General features: G+C 39.6%; 1 protein-coding gene across 1 annotated transcript; it reads right to left on the bottom strand.

Annotated features, from left to right (window-relative positions):
• Positions 1-481: 481 nt before the first annotated feature.
• On the bottom strand, positions 482-14,771 carry IL26 (interleukin 26). Its single transcript, XM_036760735.1, has 5 exons — positions 14,601-14,771; positions 14,437-14,493; positions 14,033-14,167; positions 652-717; positions 482-568 (listed from the first exon to the last, which is right to left on the bottom strand). Exons 1-5 carry the CDS (start codon positions 14,769-14,771, stop codon positions 482-484), a joined length of 516 nt encoding a protein of 171 aa, XP_036616630.1.
• Positions 14,772-15,059: the final 288 nt, after the last annotated feature.

Below are 15,059 nucleotides of genomic sequence, written 5' to 3'. Positions count from 1 at the left end.
AGCCCTGTTTAGATAATATTAGAGTGTAAGGTTTCTCTGTGTGTTGTTTTCTTTTTCACAAAATCTGAAATGAGATTATTCCAACTTTTGCCTTCGAATGAAAGTCCTGCAATGAAATTCGCATTTATATAGCACTCTCAAAATATAAAACAAGCTAATTGGTTTTTTTAAAAAAATCCCTCATTTGGAGCTCAACATCTTGAAAAGAAATATTGAAAATTGTGTTTACAGTAATTGTGAATAAATAACATATGAAATAAATAATAAAAAACCCTTCATAGTTGGTGATTACAGAAACATGCCAATGATAACATCTCCAAATCTTTATTCACCCAGGTCATTGCTGTCATAGCTAACTTTCTCTCTATACTAAGTGCACACACATACACAAAATGTTTCAATTAAATTAGAGAAGGGTGCTTTTATAAATTCATTCCATTGGTACTTGTCAGTGCATTGTAAAGACAATGTTCGTGATCTCTTATTTAATGCCATCTAGGTAATTTTTTATCCAGGGAAAAAGGATATCAAGTTCACTGATGGCTTTGTAGACTCCCTTGTTTCCAATCTGCAGATAAGGTTTTTATGTTAAATGTGGAAGTGATTCATATTCACAAAACAAAGTCTATTGGCAATAATGGATATGCTTACCTTGTAAAAGATTGTCTTCATCCTGGTAATGGGCTTCACCTCCCCAGTGTTCAGAGGACATGGAAACTGAGAAGGCAACCAGAATGCAGATAACTTTTGTTAAAGAAGGCCTGCAAACCCCAGAAGAAGTGGGAAATTCAGAATCAAGCCCACAAGTGTCCTTTATTTGCTCAGTGGATAAAGCACCGGAACTGGAGTCAAGAAGTTGTGATTGTTGTTTGGTTATTTCAGTCATGTCCAACTCTACATGACCCAATTTGAGGAGGAGGGAGGAAGGAAGGAAGGAGGGAAGGAAGGAGGGAGGGAAGGAGGAAAGGACGGAGGGAAAGAAGGAAGGAAGGAAGGCAGGATAGAAGGAAGGAGGAAGGAAGGAAGGAAGGAAGGAAGGAAGGAAGGAAGGAAGGAAGGAAGGAAGGAAGGAAGGAAGGAATGAGGAAGGAAAGAAAGGAAAGAAGAGGAAGGAAAGAAAGGAGGGAAGGAAGGAAGGGAGGAAGGAAGGAAGAAAGGAAGGAAGAAGGAAGGAAGGAAGGGAGGAAGGAAGGAAAGAAAGGAAGGAAGGAAGGAGGGAAGGAGGAAGGAAAGAAAGGAAGGAAGGAAAGAAAAGAGGAAGGAAGGAGGGAAGGAGGAAGGAAGGAAGAAGGAAGGAAGGGAGGAAGGAAGGAAGGAAGGAAGGAAGGAGGGAGGGAAGGAGGAAAGGAGGGAGGGAAGAAAGGAAGGAAGGAAGGCAGGAAGGAAGGAGGAAGGAAGGAGGGAAGGAGGAAGGAAGGAAGAAGGAAGGAAGGAAGGGAGGAAGGAAGGAAGGAAGGAAGGAAGGAGGGAGGGAAGGAGGAAAGGAGGGAGGGAAGAAAGGAAGGAAGGAAGGCAGGAAGGAAGGAAGAAAGAAGGAAGGAAGGAGAGAAGGAAGGAAGGAAGGAAGAGAGATGAAGAGAGGAAGGGAGAAAGAAAGGAAGGAAGGAAGGAAAGAAAGAGGAAGGAAGGAGGGAAGGAGGGAGGAAGGAAGAAGGAAGGAAGGAAGGCAGGAAGGAAGGAGGAAGGAAGGAAGGAAGGAAGGAAGGAAGGAAGGAAGGAAGGAAGGAAGGAAGGAAAGAAGGAAGGAGGGAAGGAAAATACAAGGAGAGGAAAGAAAGGCAGGAGGGACAGAAGAGGAGAGAAGGAGGAAATGATCAGCACAAACAGACACACAAACACACACACACACATACACACACACACAGTGGGAACTTTATCATCAAAACCCAGTCCATTGTCCACATCCTCTCAACCTGAGACTCCATTACTGGGCTTATACCCCAAGGAAACTATGGATAAAAGAAAGTCCCCACAAAAAATATATATAGCAACACTTTTTGGGGAGAGCAAAGAACTGGAACCAAAATTGATGCCTATTGATTAAACAATGGCTAAACCATGCCTGGTACATGAATGTAATGGACTATTACTGTGCTGTAACATATTGCATATGTGATGAAGATCTACATGAGCTGATGCAGAGTAAAGTAAGCACAAGAAAGCAAAATCCACAGTGGCTAAAACTATGTAAATGGAAAGAACAACAGGACACCAAAAAACCCAAAGTGAATGTAACAAAATTACAAGCAGCACTCCCATGAGGAAATATGATGACACCCCAAACACACCCTTTCACATAGGTGGGAGGTTCTGCAAGTGTTACATATTGCACATGTTTTCAGACTTTTTAAACGTATCAATCAGTTACGCTGGGAGATTTTCCTTTTAAAAATTACTATTTGTTATATGGGATGGTGATCAGGGAGGCAAAGGGGAAAGGATACTGGGGATCACTATGATGATGTAAGAAACAGAAGATATGGGAAAAAAAAGGAAAGAAAAGTCCAATCTGCCTCCCCGGCTCCTCAAGTACAAGCAGGTTCTTAGATACAAGGATCTAAGACGAAGTACCAAAAGGGAAAAAAAAACTTATAATACCATATGTCATATAAATGCAATACAAAACTATATCATGGTAGTTCAGATTTGAGTAGGGAAGATATTTAGTTTAAAAGAAGAGAGAAGTAGAACAAACAGCAGAAGTCTAATCACGCAATATTAGAAGTGGAAGGGACCTTTGACGTCATCTGGTTCAATCTTCCAGATTTTACAGCTGAGATAAACCAAGCCCTTGAAAGGTTAAGTGATTTGCCTAAGGTCATAAACCTATGGCAGAATGAGGTCTTCAACCCACTTCTTTTGACTCCAAATCCAGGGATCAGGTCATTCAGTTCTAGCTGGTGGCAATGGGTGGAGTCCACACTTGCTCTATTTTCCAAGGCTATATTTCTGAATTTGACTATAACGCTTGTGAATCCTTCCAACATGATATCTATGAGTGATATTAGCAAGAGTGTTTGTAATGATCATGCCCTTTTTTTCAAGTCACTCAACCTCTCAATGCTCTAGGACACTCAAAGATCATAAATGACCATGAAAGGGCTGGTTTGCATTGGTAGAGAGAATTTCCTCACACAGGACTTCCTTGTATCAATGAAACAACATGTCCAGTGCTTATACTATCCTTAAAAGTAGCCACTGAACCACAGAATAGTCTCCCAGGTGCTCCAAGGAATTTCTAAGGCACCAGCTACTTTCTAAGGACTCCTGGAGAAAATAAAATAGTATGTGAACTATCTAAGGCTAAAGCATTCTGGTTCTCCTCGATGGCCTTACCACATTGAAGATGTTAGGAAATCGCATAAAAAGACTACTGAATGTGTTACATGGACTGGAGACTGCTCATCTCATGCTATCGACAAGTGTTAGTTTGGTTGATTTTGTGAAAATCTTACCTTTTTGTTGTCGTTCAGTCATGTCAGACTCTTTATGACCCCATTTGGGGTTTTCTTGGCAAAGATACTGGAGTGATTTTCCATTTCCTTCTCTAGCTCACTTTACAGATGAGGAAACTGAGGCAGACAGGGTGAAGTGACTTTCCCAGGGTCACACAGCCAGTAAGTGTCTGAGGCTGGATTTGAACTCAGGAAGATGAGTCTTCCTGACTCCAAGCCCAGTGTTCTCTAAGCCCACTGTGCCACCTAGGTGCCCTCTATAGTCTTACCTCTATAAAACTTGAAACTGTGCTAAGATTTTTAGGATACTCAACATGGTACCTGATTAGTGGGTATGAACCAACCTTGCAAAGACAGAAGTACTGACTGCCTGGCCACATCCAAAGAATTCTATTGACAAAGCCCAGCAGCAACAGATAGAAAAAGAAATTCCATTTAAAATACCTATGGACAATATAAAGTACTTGGGAATCTACCTGCCAGGACAAGCCCAGGAACTATATGAGCACAGCTACAAAACACTTTTCACACAAATAAACTCAGACCTCAATTAGAAAAATATCAATTGCCCATGGGTAGGCTGAGCCAATATAGTAAGAATTATAGTGAGCTGAAGACTTTTCTGTGGTTCACCTTCAAGATAGGGATAAACACTGGACATGATTTCACTGACATAAAGAACTCCTCAGACTGGGGAAGATCCTCAGGTTTTCTGGCCAAAACATAGACAATTGCTGTTTACATTAATTCTGAGCCAATCAGGGTTCAAACAATGAAGAAAACCTCTCTACAAAGCAGCTTATCACCTTAGCTGCCATTTACATCCTAAAGCATTGAGAAGTTATGTGACTTGCCCAAGGTCACATAGCCAATATGGATCACAGACAGGAGTCAAATGCTGATCTCCCTACCTCCTAGGCCAGTTTTCTATTTGTGATAGAGTGCTACATTCCAAGCTTCAGGGGAAAAAAATGACGTGATCTGTTAAAATCGATAAGATCTATAATCTCACTCATAGATAACGTGTTTGGAGTCACGGACAGGAAAGTAGGAAGGCAGTTCCAAAAGGGAGCCCTGGACAAAGGAGGAGAGAGAGGATTTAATCCCTTGGTACTATGTGGAGCTTGATTGAGAAAGACATGTCTGTATTTAATATAAATGTATTACAATATATCATATTAATATATTATATACAATTATATATAAATATAAAATAAAAGAGATGTACGTAATTAATTCACACACATGCATACACACACACACTGGTGTAGCTGGTTACATCACAGATTTAAAGCTTAAAGGAATCTTAGAGGTCATGTAGTGCAGACCCCTCACTTTATAAATAACAAAACTATGCCCAAGATAGGTTAAATGATCATACAAGGAAGAAGGGTCAGAGACATGATATGAATCCAATCTAATTCTGTTCTTTGGGCAGCTGGATGGAGCAGTAGATAGAGCACCAGGGCTGGAATCTGGAGCACTTGAGTTCAAATTTGACCTCAGACACTTACTAGCTGTATGACCCTGGGCAAGTCATTTAATCCTGTTTGCCTCAGTTTCCTCATGTGTAAAATAAACTGGAGAAGGAAATGGCAAACCACTCCAGTATCTTTGCCAAAAAAAAACCCTATGGACAAATCCATGGAGTCACAAAGAGTTGGACATGACCCAACAACAACTCCAATTCCAAACCCATCTTTCTTTCAATAACACCACAGCACTTCCCAGGGGGAAATTTCATATCAGAAAAGTGATGACTACCAGGAAATTGCTATGTTTTCTATCCAAGGAAAATCACTGACCATGAGCCCCATTATCCTACTCACAAATTAGAGTTTAAGGCTCTGAAGTATGGCACCACTAAAAAATATTTTGAGACTACGTGCGTAGAACACAATTGCAGATATACACAAACAATCCGTTGACTTCCATCTTAAAACTATTGCTGTTTGTCTTTTGTTCTCGAAGAGGACCATGACTTCAGGGAGGTGACGCCATGACTTGCAAGTGAACTGGATTTAAGTGAGGGAGGTGCAAGATCACCAGCCTCACTTTCTTCTCCAGAGTCATATGGGTCCTGTGGCCAGATATAGATCAGGACAACTAGAAATGGCTCAGGAGGCATTGAGGGACCTTGGCCTTTTCAAGCTAAGGTCTTCAATAGGTCTCAGTTTGACTTCTGCAACACCCATTCGGTGATTAAGGCTTAATAAGAAATGAGGCAAAGAAAGGCCTCTTTAAAAAAAAAATAAATCTAGGAGGGGAAGATCCTCAGGTTTTCTGGCAAAAACAGAAACAATTGCTGTTTACATTAATTCTGAGCCAATCAGGATTCAAACAATAAACAAATGACAATTCTGATGATATCAGATAAAAATAGATAACTAAGCTTGATAACTATGTTATCATGCAGTCATTCAGAGGTGTCCAACTCTTCATGACTCCATGGACCAAGTCCATGGTGTTTTCTTGGCAAAGATAGCGGGGTAGTTTGCCATTTGCTTCTCCAGTGTGTCCCCATCTTACAGACAAGGAACTGATACATATAAGGGTTAAGTGACTTGCCTAGTGTCACACAGCCAGCAAGTGTCTGAGCCTGGGTTTGAATTGAGATCTTCCAGACCCAGGAGCAATGCTCTATCCAATATGCCACCAAGCTGTCCCTTGACAACTATGAAACAATGTACATTATAAATGGGGGTGAATTGTGTAAACCAGAAAGGAGCAACATAGATGCAGACACCCTGTTTTGTAGGCATCACACATCAGAGCCCACTCCATAGAGGAGGTAAAGGTAACTTATATCCGGGGTGACTGGGGCTATGTCTCAGAATTCTGTAAGTGCCAAAACTTAATGTGCTCATAGGGCTTGAAGCTTTTCTGGTAGTTTAGACACTACTAAACTTAGTATCTAATCAGCAAGAATAATTAGTTAAAACTAGGTCTTTTCCCTCTTTCCTCTTCTGTGATTATATTTCAGGTGAGCTCCACCCCAGCTTAGACCAATAGTGGCCTCACGGTATCCTACAGCCTCCTTCCCTTACCCCCAACCCACACTTAGCAATGAATAAAAATCACTAGTTATTACTTTTAGCAAAGGCAAATTATGATTTAAAGGAAGAAGGGCATCTTACAAAAGAAAGTTCACCTGAAGAACTGAGACTTGCATCTGTCCTCAGGGGAAAGAAAATTTCTAACTCTGAAGTGGTCTTCAATACCCAAGTTCATTAGATATGATTACTAGTAGGCTCAGTTCTAGGGTGGTGATATATAAGTTCACTTATTGACCAATAAGAAATGGCATGGTCACAAAAGAACTTGGTATGCTTCCTTTGAAGTCAAGCTACTCCCAAAGGAATGACCGAAAGGTTAACTTACTAATGAGGTATATACCGTGATAATACCAAGAATCCACCAAGAAATTTTTTAAATCCTGATTTAGAATGATCAGCCAATTTTAGAATCAAAAATAGACCAATTAGCTCTATCCACATAGTCCAGATTGGAACAATTCCAAATGAGCAGGAAGAAGAAAAAACACTCTTGGGTGAAAGATGCCATTTTCTTCTAGGGCAGCAAGGGAGAAAAACAACATGGCATGTGGTACCAGCCTGGACAGGATCATGGTCCTTAATTAAGGACTAGATCAAAAGCTTAAACTCCATCTTCTATTTTAATGTCTAGATTTCCTCTTTGTAGGGAACCATCAGAATGATAATTTTCCATCAAAGCCGATCAGCAAGTCATCTACAAATTAGAATTGCCTGAGCCACTGAAAAATTCAGTGACATCTTCAGGGACTCACAGCATGCTGTCAAAGAAGACACTTGGACCCAATTCTTCATGATTCCAACACTGACCCTATATGCCATACTGCATCTCATACACACTTCCAATTCCCTTACTCTGGTGTATTTTTTCTGAACTTGGATATTCTTCCTTTCCCTACACATAAACTCTAGGAAATTCAATCTTATGGACTGGGGTACATATATAATATTATATATATATTATATTATATATTATAAATATATACTATAATGATATATACTATGTAATATAATATATAAATATATATAATAAATATATATCATAATATATTATATTATATATTTCAGAAGCTTTGCTAGACATGACATACATATACATATATACATATATATATACATATACATATATATATACAGACATACATTTTTGTGTCTAAAGCCATCATTAAGTACAGGAGAGAAAAAAAAGAAATTCACCTGACACCTTTGTTGCGTATTTGAAAGGAATAATAAGTTATGCATAGTAGATTTGCAGTTTCGTGTGCAATCATCTTTTTTTGGTACTGTGTTATAGAAATGTTTGTTTTATTCCATAAATTAAAAATACATTCTTCAAAAAGAGCAAAATATCCTCCCTACCCTCAGAGATTACATAATTTGTAGTCATAGAAGTACATGGCAGGGTTATGGAGACACACATGACAATGTTTCCCTACTCATTATTTCAAATCTTTAAGTCTTGAATTCCTGATACTGAAAAACAAACCAAAAACATCACCACCTAGTGGCCAGTCCTCTGATGACAAGTCTTAGCTAGCTTGGGTATCACTTCACAGATATACAGTAAAAGCCCAGACCTATAATCAAAGCCTTTCCAGATGAATAAGACCTATGAAAGTTAGCACTCTCCTGGTATAACTTGGCCTGAGGGTTACCTCCACATCACAATTAGGCATTGGAGTAGAAATTTAGTGGAAAATTTTGGAACTGATAGGAATAAATACACACACACACACACAGAAACACACAGTTCACAGTTCTCCCCGTCTGTTTTTAGCCTCCTTTTACGTGTTGTCTGGCTCCTTTCTAATGTAAGTTCTGTGAGGGCTGGGACTATCTTTCTTTCTGCAGGCATTTGTATCCAGCTCCTAACACACAATAAATACACAGTAAAAGCTTGTCGACTAACTAATCAATTCATCTTCTTTAATATCTCATTGACCAGGGAAAATTATACAAAATTGTTTTATAGATTTAGAAAATTCCTCTTACGTTGGGAAACTATATGTCATAGCTAGCAAAGCTTCGGAAAATTAAGACATTTATATTATTCTTTTTTAAGCCATCCATTCTGAGCTGTTCATATCCACATTAACAAATGGGTTTTTTAAAAACATTGTACACATATTATTGGGCAGCAATATAGGTGGAGCAGCAAATAGAGCGATGGTCCTGGAGTCAGGAAGACCTGAGTTCAAATGCAACCTAAAACATTTAATAGCTGTGTGACCCTAGGCAAGTCACTTAACCCTGTTTGCCTCAGTTCCCTCATCTGTAAAATGATCTGGAGAAGGAAATGACAAACCACTCCAGTTTCTTTGCCAAGAAAATCCCAAATAGGATTACGAAGAATCACACACAACTGAACAACTAACTAACAGACATTATTTTGTTGGTGATGTCAAAAGCACTACAGTACGTGACAGACACAAAATAGTGGTTGGGTTTTTAAACTACCAAATTTCTCTTAAAATCTTATCCACAAGGTGGGAAAGACAAACACCTAAAATCAGAAAATTAAAGGTAATCTACATCCTGTAAACACCATGAACCATAGCGTAAGCAAGGTAAGAGAGATGGGGATTGAATCTATGATTTCACTGGTATAGGAAACACCCAGATGAGGAAAGTCTCTCCACAAATGCAGGTTGGCACCTTCTCTGCAATTTATGGTCTTCTGCGAGCTTGGTTTTTTAAAATATTTTGATAACTAAATTTCAATAGAATTTTTTCCTTTGCAAATTCTACATTTTTTTAAACATTTAAAAATATTTTTCTTCAAAGGTGTCCATAGGCTTCACCAGACTACCAGAAAAGTCCATGACACAAAAAAGATTAAGAGCCCAGAGGTTAAGTGACATTCCTAGGGTGACACAGCCAATATGTGTCACAGGAGGTCCTTGAAGTCAGGTCTTCTGCTCCTAGGCCAGGTCTCTATGTATTATGTCAAGACATAAAATAAAATAATATATTGATTTCTTCATCATAATCTCCCATAGACAATAAAATGCATAATTATTACTGAAATCTATAAGCTATGTAAATAAAACTTTAGTATACATTTTCATTTTGACCTTATATATTTGGGTTTTGGTATTTGATATTATTTTTAAGTTGGTGCAGTGAACAGAGGATGGACCTGGAGTCAGGACCCAAGTTCAAATCTGGCCTCAGACACTCACTAGCTGTGGTATGCTGGGCAAGTCACTCAACTCTCCCTCAGTTTCTTTATCTGTAAAATGAGACTAATCATAATACCTACCTCCAAGAGTTGTTATAAAGAACAAATGAGATATTTTTAAGCACTTTGCAAGCCTTAAGGTGCTTTATAAGTGCTTTCTTATTCAGTCATTTGGTCGTCTCTAATTGTCCTTGACTCTGTAGACCACAGCACACCAACACTGTCCAGGGGGTCTTCTTGGCAAAGGTACTGGAGTGGTTTGCCATTTTCCCTCTCCAGTGGATTAAGGCAAACAGAGGTTAAGTGATTTGCCCAGGGTCACACAGCTAATCTGAGGCCAGATTTGACTTTGGTCTTCCTGACTCTAGGCATAGAGCTCTATCCACTGGGCCAACAAGCTGCATCTTATAAGTCCCAGCTATCATTAATAAAAATCCATAATGACACTGGTGTGGATTTTCCCACCATTCATTCCATTGGAGCCCTGTTCATCCTTAGTACACAGTCTCTTAAGTGTCTGTAGTCAAAATAATTCATCATATGATAGCCGGGCTTCTGGAGGTTGGCTGGAATGGATTCAAAACAATGTCTATCCAGTCTGTCCCCTTCATTTCACAAGTGAGGGAACTGAGGCCCAAAGAGGTGAATTGATTTACCCTAACTAATTCATCACATAGCTAATTCAGATCAGATTTGAGATCAGAACACAAATCTTGTGGGTCTTCCCCCGCCCCTCCCAATACTGTACTCTGTCTTGGCCCACCTTATTCCCTTTTCCATGTTCTCCTCTCTCAAGTTCTCTCTCTCTCTCTCTCTCTCTCTCTCTCTCTCTCTCTTTCTCCCTCTCTGTCTCTGTCTCTCTATCTCCATCTCTCTCTGTCTCTTTGTCTCTGTCTCTCTGTCTCTCTGTCTCTCTCTCTCTCTCTCTCTCTCTCTCTCTCACTCTGTCTCAGCAATCCTCCAAAAACTCCCTTTGTATGAGGGAACTGCACCCTCCAGCCTTGATCTCCAGTCATCGTGATCTCTTTCTCACCACTGAACCCAGATGGCTCCAGAGGAGAAAGTGAGGCTGGTGACTTCGCACAGCTCTCCCTCACTCAAATCCAATTCACTTACACATGTCATGGCATCCCCTCCCTAATGTCATGGTCCTCTCCGAGAACGAAGGACAAACAACAACCACAAGCTACATCTTGACGCTCAGTAAAACTCAATAATTCAGATGCTCAACTAATGGTTACTGATATTATCAAGGAGGCTGTGGGGTGTTGAAGGATTAGCGAGCAGGAAAAATTTCATTTCAAAGACAGCAAAGAGTAGTGTATGGAAGCCAGACTTGAAATGGGATCGATTTGAGTTCAAATTCCACCTGGGTCACACACTGACCATGGTAACCAACCCCAAGCATATCATTAATGTCTCTAAAATGAGCGATTGGATTCCATGGTCTCCAAGATCCCTTTTAGTTTTAAATTTATGGTCCTGTGATCCCATTTGACGTAAAAGACAAAAGCTAGGAAATAGTGGAAGCATTCCTTCTATGTACTACAGTAGGAAATGAATCTATGTAAATTAAAATTTTACCATCAGGGGGAGCCAATGGCTTCACAAACCACAAAACCTAAAAACAGATGAAAGAGGTGCCTCTTCAAAATTGCTAATTTAGAGCAGAGCCTGGCCAAGACTGAATATTTGTCTTCTCAGGGTGAGGTCGACTTGAAAATGAAATTTCCTAGAAAAAAAAATGAGGGAAGAAAAAAGTTCTTGGAAGCATAGTTTTCTGTGCCATTGAAACCAAAAGTTGGCTATTTGAATATTGATAGTCATATTTGACAAAGATAAGTAAACTAGCAACAGAAAGAAGACAACTTCGTTAAGGAAAAACCAAGTGTGGGGATCCTGTTACTTTTGATTCCTGCCCCCTCCCCAGCATGGCAATAGACATACCCCATATATGTCTATAGTAATGGATAACATTTATCTAGGGTTTTAGTCACAGTATCTCAGTTGAATCTCATCATAGCACTGAGATGGGTCCTACATTTTACAGATGCATCATTTTATAGATGAGGAAACCGAGGCTAAGAAAATGACAGATTTTTGGAGTTAGAAAGAACCCCATAGGCCATTTGGTCTAACCCATGCCTGGACAAAACTTTACATAGTGTATAACCAATAAGATGTTAGTCTGCAAACTCTGGTGCTAACAGAGAGGGTAAATGTAGAATTGTTCAGCCCTCGCACAGCTGAGTAATAATTACAATTCTCTGTTCTCTGTCTCAAAATGGCTTCATGACAGTGGTAGCATGCTGCCTCTTCTTTTTTACTTCATTAAAAATCAGGACCCTTGACCCACACCTTTTGCCTTTTATTCTTTATGAGGAGGTACCAGGTTAAGGTAAGGAGGAGGTAGTTGTCGTGATATGCTATAACCAGCATCATAAATAACATATAAATATGCCAAACTAAGGCAACTGAGTTTGTGGACATTTGATTCCTTATCTGATTAGCCCATGCTTAGAAGAGATCATGGAAGGTCCATAGAATTGAGAACTGGAAAGGGATCTTAGAGATTTTTTAATCCAGTTTACTCATTTTATGAATAAGAAAACCAAGACTCCAAAGGTTAATTGACTTGACCAGATTCACATAGCTAGTAAATATCTGACGACCATGCAGCTAGCAAGCACTTGAGGCAAAATTTGAATTCAGGCCTTCCTGATTCCAAGAACAACAGTTTGTGCCATCTACCCCTTATCCTATAGATGAGGAAATAGAGGTCCAGCCTCCTGCCCCATTCACAGCTAGTCAGTATCACAATCAGGACTGCAACTCAGGTTTTCTGACTCCAGAACCAGGATTCTTTCCACGAAACCATCATGTGTCCACAGCTTCGCCTACCTGATTCCTTGAGGGTAGGAATTGTCTTTTGCCTCTTTTTGTATCCTTATCACTTAGCACAGTGCCTGGCATATAGTAGGCACTATTAAGTGTTTATTGATTAATCGATTGATTTACTGAGGCTTAAACTGAGCAGCAAGGGGCAAGAAATTCAAACTCTGGGCAAATATCTCTCTTATTGAATGCAAAAGGCATGAGGAGGGACATCTGTCCCATTCAGTGTCAGGAAGTCAACATTGGAATACAACAAGTGACCTTTTCCTATCCCTGGCATTACTGAAGAAAGATCTAGTGTATAAGAAAAGCACACTTCAAAGTTTAACAGCAATAAAGCAAACACTGAGCTACATGTGGCCTCTGTCCTCATCCAACATAACCATCACTTCTCTATCATCCTTCTCTTCCAGTGGATGTTTTTATAGAGTGGTTCTTCCTCTGACCTTTCAAATGTGAAGTCACATTGGGCAGAGACCACAATGAGGACAACAGTTTTAGGTGAAGAAGGGGGAAATATCAAAGTGATGCTTTATTTAGATTTTACCTTCTTACTTGGCCCCCACATACTTCTTTACAATAGGGACACATAAAAATCAACCAAATCACCAATACTGGGGAAGGTGGGATAAGCAATGTAATTAATATCCCTTGATTTTTGCATTTATAGATAAATTGAGAAAGGGAGATCATAATGTGTAAAGACCAAAACAATTCATAGAATCAGAGAATTTCAGAGGCAGAGGGATCTTGGAGAATCACTTGGTTCAACCCCATCATTTTATAGATGAGAAAAGTATGGCCCAGAAACGTAAACTGACTTGGAGGATCTTGGATTTGTAATTGACCTCAGAAGTCGTTAAGGCAAATCAACTCCTACCTGAAACATGAATTCTTTCTGCCATATCCTCAGTGAATGACTGTTCCACCTTCATTTAAAAAACTATAGAGATGGGAAGGTATTGCCAATGGCAGCCATTTGGGAACTATAATTGTTAAGAAACTCTTAAGTTGAATTAAAATCTGTTTTCCTGTCATTTCCATTCATTGGCCCTAGTTCTTCCCTCTGGGACCCTAAAGAATAGAATTTCATCTTCCAAATAACAGTCACCTTTCTAATGTTTGAACATTTAGACATCATCTAAGTAGTCAATATTAAATCTATTTTTTCACAATTCTATCCAATACATTTCAATTTTCTTCCTTTTAAGGTGATATAAGATCATAGAGTTTGGCCTAGAAAGGGAAGGTATGGGTTATACATTGATATTTGATGTAGTTACCAAGTCATGCAATTATTAGCAGTTCTTGTGGCCTTTGGTGGGAGTAAAGCCTCAGTTTGAAAAGCTCTTCATTTTGGAGACACCTTCCCAAATGGCTTGCCCTAGACTTTATTCTAAGTATGGTCAGAAAGATTAGAATACACATGCTTTGAAGAACATACTTACACAGTGATTCAGTTTCTTTCCAAAGCTTCGGAAGTCCTCAATGAAGCCTATCTCTTTGTTTGATGGAAACGGAAGGTGCCCAAGAACATCTTCCATGAAAAACGAAAGCAGTTGCTCTCGAAATTGACAGCTTTTCTATAAACCAAGCAAATGGGGCATTGCATTAAGTTTCCCACTTATGGCCAGTTCTTGCCCTTATGTCATCCCTCCAATTAATACTTCACTGGGAAATTGAAGGACCAGACCAGGGGCTGACCCCTAAGAAGTATCAAGAATTGCCTGGTTCCTGCTCTAGTCACACCATTCTAGTCATTAGGGATTGCTTCCTTGCGGGACTTGAGGGTTAGATGATTAATTCTGTAAATATCAACAAAGTCGAAAAATAAAATAAAGGACAGGCTTACCATGAACAGGCTTTTGGTTTTCTTTTTCAGCAATTTTGTGTTTTTGATGCCATCTACCTACAATGCAACACATTGAGATTAGGTCTACCCAGTACACACCATGATGTCTGACACTTTGAAAATGTTCTGGGTCATCGTTCATTCAAGCAAAATTTAATACTTACTGGTACAGATGCTTTGAATCCCATGGCCTTGATAAAGAGGATGTCAATCGTTCTGGATAGGGTTTCTTTATGACAGCAGCCCGTGGTGGAACGAGGTGGTTTGCATTCGACAATGACCAAAGGCAGAATGATAAAAAGCAACCCAGAACTCAAAATATACTTCACTTGCATTTCCGCACCACCACCACCACCCCAACCCAAAACACACATACACATACACTAGCCTTGTGTCACTCTTAGCAGCCTGAGTTACTTCAGGTTGGTTAGATGACAAAGGATAACCTACTTATGCGAACCCCCCCTCCCCAGCTTCTCCAATGAGATGCAGCTAAAGATAACTTTGAGCTTGTAAATAGGAAGATCACTCTCTTTGCTCGATCTATTTTTATACGACTTGGTTCACAATCAAAAAAAAAAAAAACTGACCTCACCATGCGTGGCAGCTAGGTAAAAGCCAAC

The sequence above is a fragment of the Trichosurus vulpecula genome, chromosome 5, assembly GCF_011100635.1.
Source record: "Trichosurus vulpecula isolate mTriVul1 chromosome 5, mTriVul1.pri, whole genome shotgun sequence".
Lineage (NCBI taxonomy): Eukaryota > Metazoa > Chordata > Mammalia > Diprotodontia > Phalangeridae > Trichosurus > Trichosurus vulpecula.
This window is presented reverse-complemented; position numbering and strand designations above follow the sequence as displayed.